Source organism: Lethenteron reissneri, chromosome 9 (assembly GCF_015708825.2).
Source record: "Lethenteron reissneri isolate LAM-NWPU_2019-01 chromosome 9, ASM1570882v1, whole genome shotgun sequence".
NCBI classification, from domain to species: domain Eukaryota; kingdom Metazoa; phylum Chordata; class Hyperoartia; order Petromyzontiformes; family Petromyzontidae; genus Lethenteron; species Lethenteron reissneri.
Genome location: NC_083787.1, coordinates 10,412,030 through 10,429,838, shown reverse-complemented (window position 1 = coordinate 10,429,838; position 17,809 = coordinate 10,412,030). Strand labels below are relative to the sequence as shown.

The window sequence follows — 17,809 nt, the reverse complement described above, 5'->3', positions numbered from 1 at the left end:
ACTCTTCACACTCCTCACAGATGCATACACTCCCACACATGCATGACATTCATTTAAGGCTGAGTCAACGTCTAGAAGGTGTAAGACCAGTTCAAACACCACGTGCAAAGATGTTCCCTGTCCATAGGCCAGATCTAAACCCAGGTGACAGTCTAGTGCGGTCACCTGCTTGTGGTTGTTGATGTTGTTGATGTTGTTGATGTTGTTGATGTTGTCGTTGTAGCTGCTGCTGCCCCAGGATTCTGTGTGCGCCCCAGGGTCCAGCATCACCGCCGAGTGCGGATACCTGCCCGTACGTCTCGTCACACCGCACACTCACGTACTCGCTCACACACTCAACACATGTCCGCACTCACAGACTCACGCACTCACACACATTCATACACACAATCATACATGCATGCGTACAAACACACTCACACTCAATACTGAGTGTATGTACCACCACTATGATCATTAACAACACTGCAACATTAAGTGTCCATGCTCAAGACGATCGTTAATTAAGCTTCATGCCCCCATCGCTAATATTTTGACCATTATCACGTGTCTACTTGTGTTTATGTTGATTATTATTATAATTGCGATGTTTGTTGATCCAGGAAAGTCTCACCGAGTCTCAAGACTTTATTTCAGGAGGGTCCTGCCAGATTATCGCCGTAGGGGGCGACATTGCTGCTGTGTGCAACCCCAATCGCGTAACTTGCAGCATCATTTCCAGCATTGGGATGTTTGGCCGATACCGTTTACATTGCGTGGTTTTCCTTTCATTTATGGGAAGAGGAAAACGGAGAAGCCGGAGGAAACCTATGCAGAGCAGCGAGGAGTGAGAACCTACAAATTCCACGTAGAAACGCCATGTTTTGTACATGTGGAGGGAAAACTGGAGGACCCGTAGAAAAATCCACATGACCACAGGGAGAACATGCAAACTCTAAACACGCTTGTAGTGACTCAACTCGGAGACAGTAAGACTTGGAGGCACTTCTTTATTTAGCAAGCACCATCAGGATAACACACAACACCCTACGTGGGTGCACACTATTATTATTAGGACCGTCTATTGTCGGCGGCACTGCTTAGTTAGAACACTTGGTGGGCTGTCTGACTAGCGGCGCCCCGGGATGGTGAAGACGGAGACGACGACAAGGAGATGGTGACGATGATGAGATGATGACGATGATGGACTTGACCAGTACGACAGGGATCATCCCACTTCCAGCAACAGCCACGAGGTCCCCCACAGGGGCCCCTCTTAGACCCCCAGTGCGGCCTCGCTCAGCCCTGGCCACGCCTCCTGGCCACGCCCCCTGGCCACACCCCCTTTCTGGAACCTCCTAGCGGGTTCCCGAGGCTTCACGATAGGCCCCTTCTGTGACCTTTGCCCTTTAGATGTCCCCCTCTCGTGTCTATCGTGGCCTACTGACTTCAGGACTGCCGTACACCGCAGTTCCCCTATTTCGCCAGCAGCCAGCGCTATGCCACTACACATGTATACAGATGTCAGGGTCGGGATCGAATCCACGACGTCCTGTATATTAGGCAAGTTAGTTAACATCTCGCCGCCCGCCCGCCCGCTACTTCTCCCACTCGCTCCCTCACTTCCGCCTTTCCCTGCCGCCACCCCCTCCGTCCCCGCCCCGCAGTACGCGGTCTACTGCTGCCTGCTGGGCCTGGTGAGCGTCTGCGTCTTCATGCGCGTCAACCAGGAGCTCAAGCTCCTGCTGTTGGCGGCCGCCGTGGCGGCGTATGTGGCGATCCTGCTGCGCACACACGCGCTCCAGCTCGACGCCTTCACCTGCTCGCTGTACGCCGATGGCGCCACGGCCGCCAACAGCACCGGTGCGGCCTGGTGCTCCGCGGCGGCGGCAGGGAACGCCACGGCGTCGCTCTACCCGAAGTACGTCACAGGTCGCCCGTCCGCCGGTTGTTTTGAGTGCGAGGATGGAAATTGAGTTGATCGCCCACGGCGCCGACGACGTTCACGCGCCCTCGCCCGCGCCGCACACCCGTTTTGAGGCCCGAGTCTGCCGAGGGGAGGCCCAGGATCGGTTGGGATGTCGGTCACCGCTTGGTGTTTAGCCATGGCCGGGAATAGAACCCAGGTGACCGGGTTCAAAGCGTAGTCTTTGACACCGACAACAATCAACATTTTAATAATTGGTCGTTTTGGAATTACTTTTCGGCCCTTTGCCGATCCATTGCTCGACGGAGGCCTCTTCACGCTGTTTCGGCCATGGTGGCTGTTTGACCATACTTCACCGCGCTGGTCCGTGTGTGTTGGTGAAGGGGGAGGAGCGCCCAGAACCAGTTCAGATGTCACTCGTCACTGACAACGGTCGTAACCACGCTGCACGCGTGTGGCTGTGCATACGAGGGGTGACGCTGTGTGCGTGAGGCTGTGCGTACGAGGAGGGGTGACGCCGTTCGCGTGTGGCTCTGCAGGGGCATCTCCGTGCTCAAGGACATAAAGATCATGGGCGTGGTGGCTATCTTTGTCTTCCTCGTCACCCTCGTCTTCCTCGCCAGACAGGTGTGTGTGCTGGGCGTCATCTGTTTAATTGGCAAGCACCTATGAAGGCCACTGCAGCTCATGAGAGGGTGGGTGGTGTGACCAGTCATATACGCTGGACCGTCTGTGTCTTTTCACCTCGTCTTGTGTTTACGAACCATGCCGGGCACTCGTGTAAGTAACCAATATAGCTGCACACACACAGATCAGCGGAGAGAGATACACAAAGATACACACAGAGACAAAGATCCCCGTATAGCCTGAACAGACTATTAGGGCAAGTTCTGTTAGCGAGCAGCCTATGGATACACAAACACATATACAGACACAACAACAACAACCGCCATTCGCCACAAAGTAGCGGTGACATCACCGTCGGCACTTGTGCCAGGCCAGGTGCAGTCCGAGGAACACGTGAAGTGTCGAAGGGTCACTGAAAGGTCACGGGACAGACCCAGGTGCTGTGGGTTGACTCACGAACTGGCAGATGTACCACCTGTGCCCCCTATTGTGTCAACTTGCTGCATTTTCGTCACCCTGCGTTCTGCTCATTGTTGTGAGCGTCACTCCTCTGCCCTTCGCCGTTGTTGGAGGGCGACTGCGTTCAACTGCCCAGTAGCAGTCCTTCACAAGCCTCCTCCATAGAAGCCGATCTTGACACCAGCTGGTACAAGTCTTCAGCAAGTCCACTCAGCTCCACAACCTGCTGTGCCCATTCAGCCCCCTATATCTGGCCAAACAGAAGCTTCTTGGGCATGTGGTGGCTGTGTATGCAGGCTACATGACCCAGCCAATGCAGCCTTGCCCACTCGAGGAGCTCACTGATGGGAATGTGTCCAGATCTTTCAAGGATTTATTAACAAATCAAGATTTATTTATGAGCTCCTCACACAATCCAACCTGGTTAACCCAGGATGGATCATAGGCAGACACACCCACATAGAGACACCCATAGACCACCCCCCCCCCCTCGTATAGCGTTAAGAGACTGTTAGCGAGCACCTATGAAGAGAGACACACACAGACACACACGAAGAGAAACACAAAGATCCCCCGTATAGCCTGAACAGACTGTAGGGGCAAGTGCTGTTAGCGAGCACCTATGAAGGCCGGAACGGTACACGAGGGGGTGGGTGGCCAGCACCACGCCCGACCGCCTTTGTCTCCCTAGTGGCGATGTTTACTCACCGCACCAGGTACTCATTTAAGGCTGAGTCGACCTAGGGGATGCCCAGGACCGGTTCAGATAATCGTCACTGGTGTTAGCCGTGAGCGGGAATCGAACCCGGGTCGCCAGGTTCATAGCGCAGCGCGCTAACCGCTACACTACCGCTCCCCTACGAAGAGAAACACACACATAGAGACACGCGCACACATAGACATGCGCACACACAGACATGCATGCACAAACACACACTATCGCGCATCGGGATGAGTCTCACTGCTGCCGTTGCCACAGAACAACTACTACTGCCGCCTGGACTTCCTGTGGAGGACGAAGTTCGAGAAGGAGAGGGAGGAGCTGGAGATGATCGGGAACGTGAACCGAGTGCTGCTGCAGAACGTGCTCCCCGCTCACGTCGCCAACATCTTCCTCAAGATGAAGATGCCCAACGAGGTGGGCTAGCCCCCCTCCTCTCACCTGCCCCCACCTCTCCACCGCCCGTTCTCATCTGTTGCTCCCGTAACAACTTCCTTCCTCCCTGCCACCTGTGGTGTCGGCTCCCTGCCACTGTAGGCCTTGCTTATACCCTCAGCCCATGATTGAATGCCTCTTTCTCTCTATGCAGTAAAACATGCCGTGTGGAGATGCGCTTGCGTTTAGATGCTACATACATCGACGACGTGTTTTATTGACTCACGTGCTCACTAGAGATCTATAGGCTCACACGGAGACCCGTAGACTCGGATATAACCCCGTCAACTCGCATAGAAAACTCACATAGAGACCCATAGAGGCACATGAACTAATATAGAGACCTATAGACTCGCACAGAGAAACTTCACTACTTATGCCCACTGGGATCGCGGTGTTGTCGTTGTATGATAGTATCGTGCGGTAGATGATCCCTCGCTCTCTCTCCTCTCTCCATTGCCCCGGCGGCTCCGGCGTGTGGGTTCGCTCCCCACCCGCAGTACCTCTACAACCAAGCGCACGAGGCCGTGTGCGTCCTCTTCGCCTCCATCCCCGACTTCAAGGAGTTCTACAACGAGACCGACGCCAACAAGGCCGGCCTCGAGTGCCTGCGCCTCCTCAACGAGATCATCGCCGACTTCGACGAGGTGACCACGGCGGCGGCGACGACGATGACGACGACGATGACGACGACAACGAGCAGGAGTGGGAGGGAGGAGCAGAAGAAACGGGGGCTCTGTATGGGCAGGGCGATGACGATTAACTCGGCACAAAGTCATAGTCGTGGTCACGAATCGTCGCCTTAATGCCGTAGGCCGCCTCAACGCCTGGGCCTGTTCCGTGACCTCCTCCAAAGCGAGCCTTCCACACACGTGGCCTCAAAGTGCACCTAGCCTGGCACACCAAACAAAATTAGCTGGTTATTAATGCTGCTGTGTTGGTAGTGGTACAGAAACGCACTTAATAAATAAATAAAAACTCAACAAATTCGTAAATAGCAATGTGTAGGCTTCAAAGAAAATAATATGTAATCGGTGACGTTTCAGACAATGGCCCTCCCTCACAGTACAATAAATAACTAATGTTCACGAATGTGTTGATTTTTTATGACTCATAATGGATTTTTTTTGTTTAGGTCATGGCATGATCTGGCCAAATAATCGCACTATCCTGCTTCAGGCTTATGTGTTCATAAGCAGTATTAGTGAATAATACATTCTATGTTATTAATTGACCCAGATAGATTAGAGTCAAATGAGAGTAAGTTACTTTGTAATGGTTGAAATCTAGTTCATTCTGATTGGTTGGTTCCTTTGGGGTCATGACCCCTATTTTAGGAAGTTGGGTCAGGTGATGTGGTTATCCTGACTTCCTGGATCTTGTCCTGATGATGTTTTACGCAATTTCAAATGTCCCGTATCTGAATGCTAAATGTCATTGTGAGGATTGTTCTTAAACGTACTGGTGGGCTGAAGCAATGATAATATGGCTGTGTCGGGTGGTGGAGGGCCTCGATGACACAGATTTGGACAGATGATTACGATGACCTCACCCAAAATTCACTTGTGAATAATCATCGTCATTGTCGTATTTGTGATTATTGCCATAATTACTTATCATCTTGTCCCAATCATAATCCTCATGGTCAGCGTTTTAATCTTAACCATCGTCATCATCGTAATCATTGTCATCTAGATGAATTGCTCCTCAAGCCGTCGCAACCCCTCTTTGCGATCCTGCGATGCAACAATCCGCTCAGCGCCGACACACGCCGATCCCATCGCTCCATCTCCCGGCTTGTCTGAACATCATCTTCTGAACAACATCACTGATTTCACGTTAAATTGGCAACTTAAGACGCGAGACCCTGAAACCCGCGGGCTTTGCGGTGACTCCCGCTCCGCGACCTCCGTCTCTGTCCCGTGGTTTTTTTGTCGTCGTTCCGCGCAGCTGCTGTCAAAGCTCAAGTTCAGCGGCGTGGAGAAGATCAAGACGATCGGCAGCACGTACATGGCGGCCGTGGGGCTCAACCTGACGGCCGGACACGACCACGCGCAGGTACGCGCGGCGCCGCTGTGACGCAATAAAAACGGGCTGCGACGGGAGTCACCCGATCGTGCAGATATTTGCCAATCACAAAAATGGGGCGTGCCAGATGACGCCAAACTAACCAATGGGATTTCTCGATCCATGGGACGATCGGCAATGAATTGACTCGGCGATTGACCTGCAAATTACGATCGACTTTGGGCTGGCTTGCCGGATCGACTGAGCAAGAATTTATACGATTAACCTCGGTTCACGATCCACAAGACCATATATGGGCAAAGACAGGCCCCTTCGGGCAACACCACGCCTCCATCCATATATGGCCAAATCTCTGGTGATTTTGTCGGGTGTCCGATTTTATCGTGTTCCAGCACCCCTGGCTAATCACAGCCCGCCTCCACCCCTTGCTGATCTCATCCAGGAGCATAAACCATCGTGACAACTCCGGTCATCCTCGCAGCAGCAACAGCTTTTGGCTGGCCATCAAACAAAGATGGTCACTGCATCGCGCGCTTTCAGATGCGCTTCTGCGGCCGTCTGGAACACTCTTCCTTCCGATGTTAGGAAGCCATTAGAGCTATCATCTAGATTGAAAACTCCCTTCTTTAAAACTGCTTTTTGTGTTTAGTTTGTCCTTCCCCCGCACCTACAATTAGCGCGGTTGGCTACGTACGGTGCGAAAGAAGTTCAGCATACAATACACCCCTACCGCTGTGACTTGCGAGCCCAATCAGTGCCCTGTGAGGGTCTACACATAGCCCTAACCCTAACTAAATTGAACACATTATTTGGTGATGCTGCCACCGCTGCTGCTAGTACATTGGCTGTGGTGCACGAGCACAATTAACAACAACAACAACACAATCTCAACACATTTGTCAATAATGCTGTGGCCTTGAATGGAAAAAGATTTATTATAGGCCATGTTTTTGCCAATTGCCCTTCTTCATAGCGCATAAATAAGCAGGGCCACTGCCGATCTGTTATGGACTAACCCTCGCAAGACGTTAGTAACAGCTGCCCTAACCCTCGCCATTCTGGCAAATCACAAGCCTGGCCATAACCTGAGCCAAAACCCTAACCACTGAACTCAACCAGACGCTAACACCAAGCCAAGCCCCTGTCTGTGACCGAAATCAAACCAGATGATAGCCCTACCCCTATCCTTGGGTAGAGAGCTAATTAGACACCGGCTGTAGCCACAACTATCACCCTGTCTTCGCCCCACCTCTGGCATTTCACCCGAACCCCTCTTCACTTGTGGCGTTTGTATCTTCCCTTCTTGCCACCCACCTCACCCCTCCAATTAGCACGGTTGGCTACATGCAGAGTAAAATAAGTTGAACGTACATACATCTACAAGGGATGCCACGTGCCGTGATCACATTTTCTCCCCTCCCTCCCTTCCCCCCGCCCCCAGATGAATGTGCGGGAAGAGGAGGAGCGAGGCAATGCGCACGTGGGGCTCGCGCTGGAGTTTGTGCTGGCCATGATGAGCGCGCTGGAGCAGAACAACCGCCACTCGTTCAACAGCTTCAAGCTGCGTGTCGGTACGTGGTGGCACTGAGAGGCAGCCCGGTGCCCACGTTGCCCAATGCACCACATGCTCATTTCATGGCAGTCGCACGAATATTAAACCTTTTCAGAGCTGGAACTTAACCAAATTTAGTGGAAATCCTAATGTAATGTGATGGTTGCGTGTGCAGTCTTTGGTAACCAGGCTGAGCCCATTGTTACGGCAGTGACCATGAACTGCTACACCCAGCGGGTGTCAAAGATCCCGTTAAGTTATTCGAAAAACAGTCGGCCATGGTGTGCCAGATTTGCCAAACTGCACCGCAAGCTGCTCAGTTGGAAGCACATGAGCCCACGGCCGCCTGTTGGCCACCTCCACTGCTGTGATTACTCCCAGCCAGAATCCTGCAAACTTTACTTACATCATGAGTAAAGTTTTTTCGTAGAGAAAGCTCAGATTTTTTATATTGTCATAAGAAGCCCCTTATATAGTCCATAAACCAGGTGAAATGTAATTCACCTCGATGAATGGTAGCACCCCTCGTGGTTACACTGGTCAATCAGTCTTTAAATCGACACCACCCACCACTGTCTGGCTCAATCTAACCTCTGACCTATACTCAAAACCCCCCCCCCCCCACGACCCAGGATTGAACCACGGGCCGGTGATCGCGGGGGTGATCGGTGCTGAGAAGCCGCAGTACGACATCTGGGGGAACACGGTGAACGTGGCAAGCCGCATGGAGAGCACGGGCACCGTGGACCGCATCCAGGTACCAGGGATGGCGTGGCACAGTCCGGTGTCTATGTGACATGGCCAACAGCGAGAGAGGAATACTGGACATAGTGTGTCTGGTGCGAAAATATTATTTTTGTGGGGTCACCAACCCAAGCAGAACTTCATCCCTGCTCCCATCCCTGCTCCCATCCCGTGCGCTCTTTCTTGCCCCTCTTCTTCGTCCAGGTGACGGGCGAGACGGCCCAGGTGCTCGTGTCGCTCGGCTACTCCTGCGAAAGCCGCGGCAGCATCAACGTGAAGGGCAAAGGTCGCCTGGAGACGTTCTACGTGAGCGTGGACACTTCGCGAGCCCCGGGGTCGCTGCCCGGCTCGGCGGCCCCCCGCAACCTCGTCGGCTTCAATGGCAATGGAGCACCCTGAGCGGACAATGTCCACGGAGGTGCCTCGGTTGGCCCGGATCCCAGAATCGGATAATTTGAAGGAGCCCTTTGTCACTTGCATGATGAACTCTGCCCGTCCCGTGCATACGTGCGTTACTGCAATGTGTGGAGTCCGGCAAGGGACGGACGGACGGATGAGCGGGCGGGTGGGCGGGCGGGTGGGTGGGCGGGCGGGCAGGCCGGTCGGTGGGTGGGCGGGCGGGCTGGTGGGCAGAAGAGAGAGGAGTTGTGGTGCTTAGGATGTGGAAGTTTCGTAGATGTTCATCTGGGCCCGTGAATCGTACGTGACGCACGCGACACTGTTTACACATTATTTAAACTGTTACTGTATGTCCTTATCGTCGTTATCATTATTACTGTTGAGATAATTGTTATTGTTACGTCTGCGTTTTTTAACCGAGACTCTGCCAAAAGTGCGCAATTATGCACTGCGTTTGAAACAGCCACTGTAGCTTTTTATACATATATACTCTGCCTCACCTCCTGTCATTGGAATGTGCAATTTCCACCTCTGGCTCAGGGCTTTTAACAGGACTTATGATCCAGGTGTCTCTGGGGTCAGAGCACTCGGCTGATAATCTGAAAGGTCAAAAGTACATAGTCTTCTCAGGGGTTGACTCAGATCATCACACCTCCACAGTATCGATGGTAGTTATATGGAAAAGCTGGTCTCCGCCATGATATGATACAATTAATGCTACTGCCTGGAAGTGGAGTTGAGTGGCACTCCGGAGTCGTTTGAGCAGAGAGACACTTTGGGATGTGTGAGAGATTATTATGGTACTGGTGTGATGGTGATGATGCTGGTGTGAGATTAATGACACTGGCGTAATATTGATGGTATTAGTGTGATGTTGATGGTACTGGCGAGATGTTGATCGTACTCGTGTCATGTTGATGGTGGTGATACTAGTGTGAACTTCATGGTACTTGTGTAATGTTGATGGCACCCCTAGACTAACCAGTGCTGTTTTGATGCCACCCACAATAGCCGACCATGTACATCCGGAGCCAGTGATTGGTTGCAACATAAGCCAGTCTTACATAACAAGTATAGATAATATAAAGACGGAGTGTGTAATGGTGTCATCCTATTTCTACTCGACAAAACCGAATACTGGGCCCTTACGAGAGAGGGTGAAGGAGAGATGCTGGTAGCAGTACCAACCAGCTAAGGCCCTCTGTGATCGGTCACTTCCTCTCCTTTGGTCGCCCTTCCCGGCGCCTCTCGCCATGCTCTTTGTCAGTCTGAGATGTTTGTCACATCATGGACGCATTTGGAATGTAAGTTGCTGTGGTCGAGAAGGATCCGGGGGAGTGTGAAAATTACGAAAGCTGAGAAGTAAGGAATAATCCATGCCAGCCGGAGACTTTTTTAAAGCGACGCCAACAGAAGCCAAACGATTCAAAGATTATTTGATTTGGGTGCCAAAGGAAAATGGAGTCCAATGGATGACCGTTGGTGCCCTCACACTGCCGCGTGGAAGGAGCAAAAGAAGCAGAGGTCGTCCACACGAAAGGCGGACTGATGGCGTGATGGAGGAGGACTCACGGAAGGCAATCGAAAGTCCGCAGGAAGCGATTGCTATGACCAGAGAAAGGAAGGAGGGGAAAAAAATTCGTCCAGTCCCATCGTCACCTGCCATGCGACGACGGATGGAAGAGAACGGAGAGATAACCGTTGGGTCACTGGCTGGTTGCATATAAGACCAGTGTTCAATAGTACACATTGGGCCAATGGCTAATTTCATATCAGGTGAGTGTACACAATCGATTGCGTAAAGCGCCAGTGTACACGTCAGGCAAGTGTATCCATAGGATCAGTTTCAGTGGCCACCTTGTTGTCGAATTACCCCTTCGTTTTCCATTCGAAGTAGTAATTGAGCCATTTTATACAACCAGACGTGGACTCAAATTTTCAGAAAAATGGCCAAGAATCATCACGCATCGGCTCGGCGATTCGCTCGACCGGTTAGAGATGGAGGCATCGGCGCAGTTTTCGTGAAAAATAAAATCGGCCGAAGTAAAAACAGACGGGCGTGGGGGGAAACCATTTGCCTAATGGCATGCGAATCGGACCGTTGTGGTGCACCGGTACAAGAGGAGAAAAGCTGTCTCCTCTGCTGAGTAGCTCACCAAACGCCACTTCGAGCAACAACTGCAGCAGCAGCAGCTGCCACGGTTTCAGCAGCTGTGACGACCAAAAGGGAAACGCGAATAATCGATGAAAACTGGGACGGGCAACAGTGCCGAGGAGGGACTGGCATCAGGGATAGTGCGAGGAACCCGCTGGTTGGCAAGTTAGGGTTGGAGGTTGGCTGTTGTGGTTAGTGTTTAGGGGTAGGATCTGCCTTACCTAGTATGGTTAAGATTAGGGATACGGTTAGTGTGGTTAATGTTAGGAGTAGTGTGTAATTGGCCATTATAGTTAGGATTAAGGGTAGGGTAGGGCTAGTGTCTGGTTGACTTAGTGTGATAAGTTTAGGGGTGGGGGCTGGTTGGATATAGTGGTTTTGGCTCGGGGCTAGTGGTAGGAGCTGGTCAGTTAGTGTGGTTATCGTTGGGGTTAGTGTTAGGGTAAGCTGGGCTTGTGTCGTTATGACAAGGGTTAGGGCGAGGGTCAGGTTCTTAGTGTGGTTGGGCTGATGACCAAAACTGCAGCGTGGTTGGCTAGAGTGTTTGGACTCTAGTCAGGGCCGTAGCTTCACTGACTAGCGCCCTTCCCCCGAGATGTGCACCCCCTCCCACCCCCCCGGAGGAGATTTTACCTTTTCTTTCGCTCGTCAGTTTTTGTGTTGCATGTTTTTTTTTAAAGCAGTGAACCTTACCCAAAGCGGGCTTATGGGAGGTTCTGCAGTGATGTGACTCTACTCTCTCGCAATAAAGAGACACTTTTTATACACGCACGCCTGGCGAGAGACACTTTTATAAACACACGCATACCCACGACCTCGCTCAGGGACTTGCGTGCCACGGCCATGATGGGGCACACCTGCAATACAGCGGAGATGGTACTTTGAGGGTCGGCAGATCGTGCAGAGACCATTCATTACACGATGTTGAACTCTTTTTCTCCTTCAAAGGAACTCGCCAGACACCCCAATCAATGCAGCACCATTCTTGAAAAAAAGTCCTCAGACTCAGCCTTTTCTTAATAAATGAAATACCAGTAGACAACATGGATACAATTTGTGTCATCTCGCTGCGCTGCTCTGATCAGTCCCCACAGTGTTCATGGAGGACTTTCACCAATAACAATAGACAATTCGGCAGCATTTGTTCAGAAGGCTATGTGCTGCTGAGACAGAAATGTGAAACCAGTCCAAACTGCTACGACAGATGCTGCTGGAAAAGATTGGCTCAGGAGGCTGATCAGCTGGTGGACTGGATGTTATTTTATTGGTGAAATAGGCCAAATTGATTCAACTAAATTTGTATTATGAGATAGCAGCACAGCAAGTAGGTTTTGGCCCTGTCGCCTGTGTAACAGAATTTATGATCGTTATCCCCTCGTGTGCGTTGTGGATTTTATCCGCACCCTCTGGTTTCCTCCAACTTCAAAGCCAAACGCTCGCTAACATTAAATTAGTAACAATGCTCAGGGTTGGCTTCTTATCTTCCACCGGCTTATGATTCGCAGCCACATTTGGAACAAGTAGTTGGATATTGCAAAATTGTGAAATGGCCTGTGGCAACGAATCTCAAGTCACAGATTCACAGAGGTGGGGGGGGGGGGGGGGGGTGACCAGTGTATGAGTGTGGCAGTTGAAGCTGCCCGGCCCTCAACGCAGTTTTTAGTTATAAAACTGAGTGCCAAACTTGGCACAGGCACCTACACACGTCGTTCCATTTTAATACCTCGTTGCGGTATTTCAGTAGTCAAATGGCCTTGAACCACTAATCTCAGAGAACAGTTCCACAGAGGGGAATGAGAGGGTTTGCATCCTCTATAAGTACTGTACGAAGCAAGATAATTTGGCAACTCCAAAAACAGATTTGGGTGTCACAAGATTAGTGGCCCAAGATAATTTGGCCATTAAAATGCCCCAGCTACTTATTGGAGTTGAAAAATGCACGTAGGCACATGTGCCAAGTTTGGCACGTGACATTTGTACTCGTAGAGTAGATCTATGATTTGAGAATAGTGGTCCGAGGCTATTCGACTACCGAAATACAGCAGCTTATTCAAACGGAACGGTGTGTGGAGGTGCCCGTGCCAGGTACGGCACCTGCTGTGTAACTGAACTGCGTCTTGGGCCGGGCAAAATTCAACTGTCACTTGTCGAGGGGGCCCCACTGTGTGCGTCTGTAATCTGAGATTAGTGGCCCCAAGGCCGTTTTCACCACTAAAATACTCAGAAAACCGACGTCAGCGTCGTTAATGTTATGTATGGATCACGTGACTCACGCAGCCACGAGAGGCGCTATAATTAACACGAAAATAATGACCCAGAATTTGTTACAGACTGTGACCTCAAAGAAAAACGCGGGTTAAACTGGCACTAATTAAATATAATAGATACTTGCACGTACAAATCTAATCTCGTATCGTAAGCCGATTAACCATACGTCACGAATCGACGGTTAGATCTGCACTTGAATGCTCCATTAAGTGGCCGAAAGGCGGATCGAGACTGTTATGTTTCATCGTGAACATTTCCCAAAAGTAACCGTCCTCGTGTTCATATTCATCCCCGTGTCCCTTTTTTCTCCGGTGCGAAGTTCCCGTTTTCCCACCACAGGGTGGATTGCACGCCGCAGGATCACGAATGGGCTTTCAGAAATTCAGAGTCCTTGTAACAGCAGAGGCACAGGGCAAGGCAGTCATCAGTTGTGAGGTGGTGGGGGTTGGGGGGCGCCCGCGGTTACTCGTTTTGCTGTGACCCAAATGGGGAAAATCTGCCATATGGGTTTGTGCAAGGACAGTCCAACAAAAATATATTAAAAAAAACACATTTCTGCTAAATATCACAACGTATATGCGACATAAACCAACACAATGCAAAATGAGATAAAACACATTCCTGTGGAGGGAGCTGGTAGGAACGTTGGGTTGTTCGGTCAATGGCCAGGGTCAACGGCGGCGTGGTGTATTCCGCAAATATGGCTGACTGTGAGGGCGGGCACAAGCCGGCGTGAGTAGTTCAACGTTGAGTTTTATAAGGGCACCACGGAGTGACCAGCCCCTCCCCACCCAACCCCACCCCTCCCACCCCCCACCCAGCCCCACCCTCCCCACCCAGCCCCTCCCCACCCTCCCCACTCAGCCTCTCCCCACTCTACCCTCCCCACCCAGCCCTCCCCACCCAGCCCCTCCCCACCCTCCCCTCCGCACCCAGCCCCTCCCTCCCCACCCAGCCCCTCCCTGCACGGATTGACACAATAATCCCCTGTGGGCTGGTGTAACCAGGAGGTTCCTACCAGTAAAAACACATTTCTGCTAAATAGCACGTCTATGCGACATAAACCAAAACAATGCAAACTGATTAAAAAACAAATCTTACCTCTGCGTTTCCCTGAAGCTCCACGCTCGCTCGGCCCTAATCTACGGATCGCGATTTAGCGGCCCGCGAACAATTGTCAGTCCATCGCGGTATTCCGCGGATTACTGGAGCAACCGCGAAGCGCAGATGAACCGCACATTACAGGGATTCGTGGATTATTTGGATCGCTAATTATTAGTTGCTGCCGTAGTGTTTTTTTCTGTAAGCAGCCAGCTGCGCAACTGGTTGCGACATACAGAATCAGTATCTGTATTTATCCTGACGAAATCCGATGAGCTGTAAAGCTCTTTTTTTCGTAGATTTTTAGTCGGGGCGGGTCAGAAACTTAGAACAAAAAAAACAATACAAAACACGATATAAGTGCAAAATATAGGAAAGATAGGGAAATCACAAAACGTATATAAGTTTAAATTGCATAAGTACATCAATTTCCAAACACGGGCAAGGTAACAAAACAGGCCCAGACCACAACAAGACAACACACAGTGCCCCACGATAAAAAAAAGTGCACATTAAAACGTAACTATGAATACACTGGTAAGGATAAAAGTTACAAATTCCATTTGCAAATGTGGTTGTGACCAGCACTAATCTTCGGCTTCAGGATATTTTTGAAGGAAGCTTGACGATGTTAAGGGAGGAAACAAGTTTGTTCCGAAACGTTGGTGCTGCAACGGCAAAGGCTTCGTCACCGATTGCAATTCTTGGGATAGTTAAACGACGATTGGATGGACGTCTTCGGTTTCTTGTGGTTGAAGATGGGATTAATGAATAAACAATCATAGCACAAATCTTTGCTGATAATGATTTTATGGATGAACAGGGACCGACGGAGCTTTCTTCTTGTACCAAGTGATGTGAGATTGTATTTTAAGTAGAGGTCACAATAGTGGGTCCTATATGATACATTCAGTACAAATCGAAGAGTAGAATGATGAAGCGGGTTTATTTTATGGGACCTTTCTTGGCAGTATCACAATATAAGAATATGTTTTTACCCTTTCTGGCAATAAAACAGTTGTGTTAAGATGTTAAAACACCAAACAGAAACCTTTTGCAAGGAATCCTGTCTGCATTAACCACATGTATTTGTGGTGAACATGACAAAAAAAACATCAGATAATATATGCATTGTCCTTGAAACTGATTGGTCTACAGCAGTGACAGCTTTCTTTAGAGCCTCGTCTCAAAGTGTTAAACTAGAGAACGCGAAAAGACGAACAGCACAAAGACAATGCACTATCAGGGATTTTATAGCTCGGGGTGAGCGGCTACAATATGGGACCTTTCCCACTTCATATGTAATGAAGCACCTCACTAATCGCTGTTTCATTAACGCAACTTTAAACTCGTGTCGGGACAACCAGGGGAGTTCTCACACAACCGAAGTGTACAGCTGCAAAACACGAGCCACCTCGAGACTTTCCGAGTCGTTACGCGAAGTCGCCATGCCTCGGGTAAGATCGAGAAACGTTTATTTTGAAGAGGAAGCGTGCGACAATAAAACCGGGTACAGAAGAGGAAGCGTGAGATAAAAACAAGGGCAAAAATAGGTCTCGCGAGGCTCCCCACGCCTCATCGCGGTCATCGCAGCTGTCCGTAACGTAGCCACCACGTGGAAGTTGGTTCGCGCACTGCTAACGGATTCAGCGGGTAACGGTGAATTGCTACATGCCGAGAGGTTACTACGTGTCCCACCAGATTCGTGGCAAGAAAATCATGCTTGGGTAATGCTATCCCTAACCATCATCCCCAACCCTAAACCATATACTCAAACCCCCTAAGCTCTAAACCCTAACCCTAACAACTTCCAAGAATGATCCGACGCCCCAAAGCCATGAACCTCAAGCTCATCACCCCAAACCCTACACTAATCCCTAACAAAATCCAAACTCCTAACCCACAAACACCAAAAAATCTCTTATGGATGATATTGGTCGCGAAAGCCTTACGTGGTAATCTAAACATTCAACACAAACACAAAATAATATTGTTGTGGGTTTACTCCCCAACACATTGGTGTGCTCAACTCGCAATGAATTGGTGTGTTTTATTTACGTGACAAACCTTAATTGGCTGTGTCGGGTGGTGGAGGGTTTAACGACACATTTATATTTACGCGATCTAACCCCAAAAAACCCTAGTGGTTATTGGTCGCGAAAGTCTGCGTATTAACCTGACTAAACATTAACTCCCAAACCCCTAACTTATCACCCCAAATCCTCGACTAAACCCAAACACACTCCAAACCCCTAATCCTAAACTCACAACCTCTACACCCTGAACTCCTCAATCCTAACCCTTAAACCAATCCGACAAATCTGGCCTATGGATAAGAATTGGCGGGGAGGGTAATTCCAGACTCGGGCCCTTTATGCGTATCTGCGGGGACAGAGCGTATACATTAAATACAAATTATTAACCTCATCCTTTAGAAGCTTGCGCATGTGGTAGCTTATTCACTGGTTAGGAAAGGTTCTGTGTATGCATTTTCATTCATTCCGTGTCCTTCATACCAACCGAGTTAAATCAATAACGACCATGCGTGCACAGGCCCACGCACGATCAGTCACGGTGCTTAAATCATCATCGCCATCAGCTGTGAACGGCTCGTCTAGCAGACGACAGCGGAGCAGATGTGAGCGAGGAGGCATCGCCCGCTCTTCACCGCAGATGCAGGTCACGTTCTGGACCTGGCCGAGCAGATGCCTTGGGTTCGTGGTCTCGAGCGACTGTTCTGCACGGCTGGCCACTGTCACACGTGCCCCGGGTTGCAATATCAACCAACCCAGAGGTAATGGTTGCCTTGAGGATGCCAGAAATGCTTCCGCAGCATCTTGTTTAACGCTGTGTCGATCTTATTCGATGATGTCACGGTACATTGAGGCTAATGAGCAAGAGAAACTGCACAAACGAGACGGATATATCGAGTGACAATACAAAGGGTGTGGTAAAACGAGACGAACAGAAATCGATGCTCGGCCTTAAATAAGAATTCGACATTAAGGAGACAAAGGCGGACAGGCGTGGTTATAGCCACGCCGCTTCCACGTGCGTCATGCGAGCCTTAATAGGTTATTCCCTAACAGTATTTGCTGTGTAGGTCTGTGCTTGGTATGTGCAATGGCTGCAACGCATAAACCTGAGCTCAAGAAGATGCCCCTCCCCCCCCCCTTAAATACCTCGAATAAATATCCAACTAGACCCTAACCCTTACCATAAAAATACTACCCAACGAAACTCTATCCCTAATCCTATCCACATCAGCCATCCAAATGCCAGCCATACCACTTACCCCAAATCACAACAGCCAACCAAACTCCTAACACCATACCCATTCATTCCGATCATTTCCTCTATCCCCATCCTCACCTCTGCTGCTTAACCCATCCCCACCCCACCGCCTCGTCTCCA

The 17,809-nt window shown here is 50.3% G+C and overlaps 1 protein-coding gene across 4 annotated transcripts in view; it reads left to right on the top strand.

The window, feature by feature from the left end:
• Positions 1 to 9,029, top strand: part of LOC133340218 (adenylate cyclase type 2-like) — a 56,449-nt gene extending 47,420 nt beyond the window's left edge. For all 4 annotated transcript variants that reach the window (XM_061548247.1, XM_061548253.1, XM_061548254.1 and 1 more), the window contains exons 18-26: positions 224 to 292; positions 1,647 to 1,900; positions 2,446 to 2,533; positions 3,972 to 4,130; positions 4,649 to 4,795; positions 6,099 to 6,206; positions 7,618 to 7,747; positions 8,361 to 8,485; positions 8,677 to 9,029. In XM_061548247.1, coding sequence (XP_061404231.1) covers positions 224 to 292; positions 1,647 to 1,900; positions 2,446 to 2,533; positions 3,972 to 4,130; positions 4,649 to 4,795; positions 6,099 to 6,206; positions 7,618 to 7,747; positions 8,361 to 8,485; positions 8,677 to 8,871 — 1,275 coding nt within the window. In that variant the 3' untranslated portion in view covers positions 8,872 to 9,029. The remainder of the gene's footprint in view (positions 1 to 223; positions 293 to 1,646; positions 1,901 to 2,445; positions 2,534 to 3,971; positions 4,131 to 4,648; positions 4,796 to 6,098; positions 6,207 to 7,617; positions 7,748 to 8,360; positions 8,486 to 8,676) is intronic.
• The last annotated feature ends 8,780 nt before the right edge of the window (positions 9,030 to 17,809 follow it).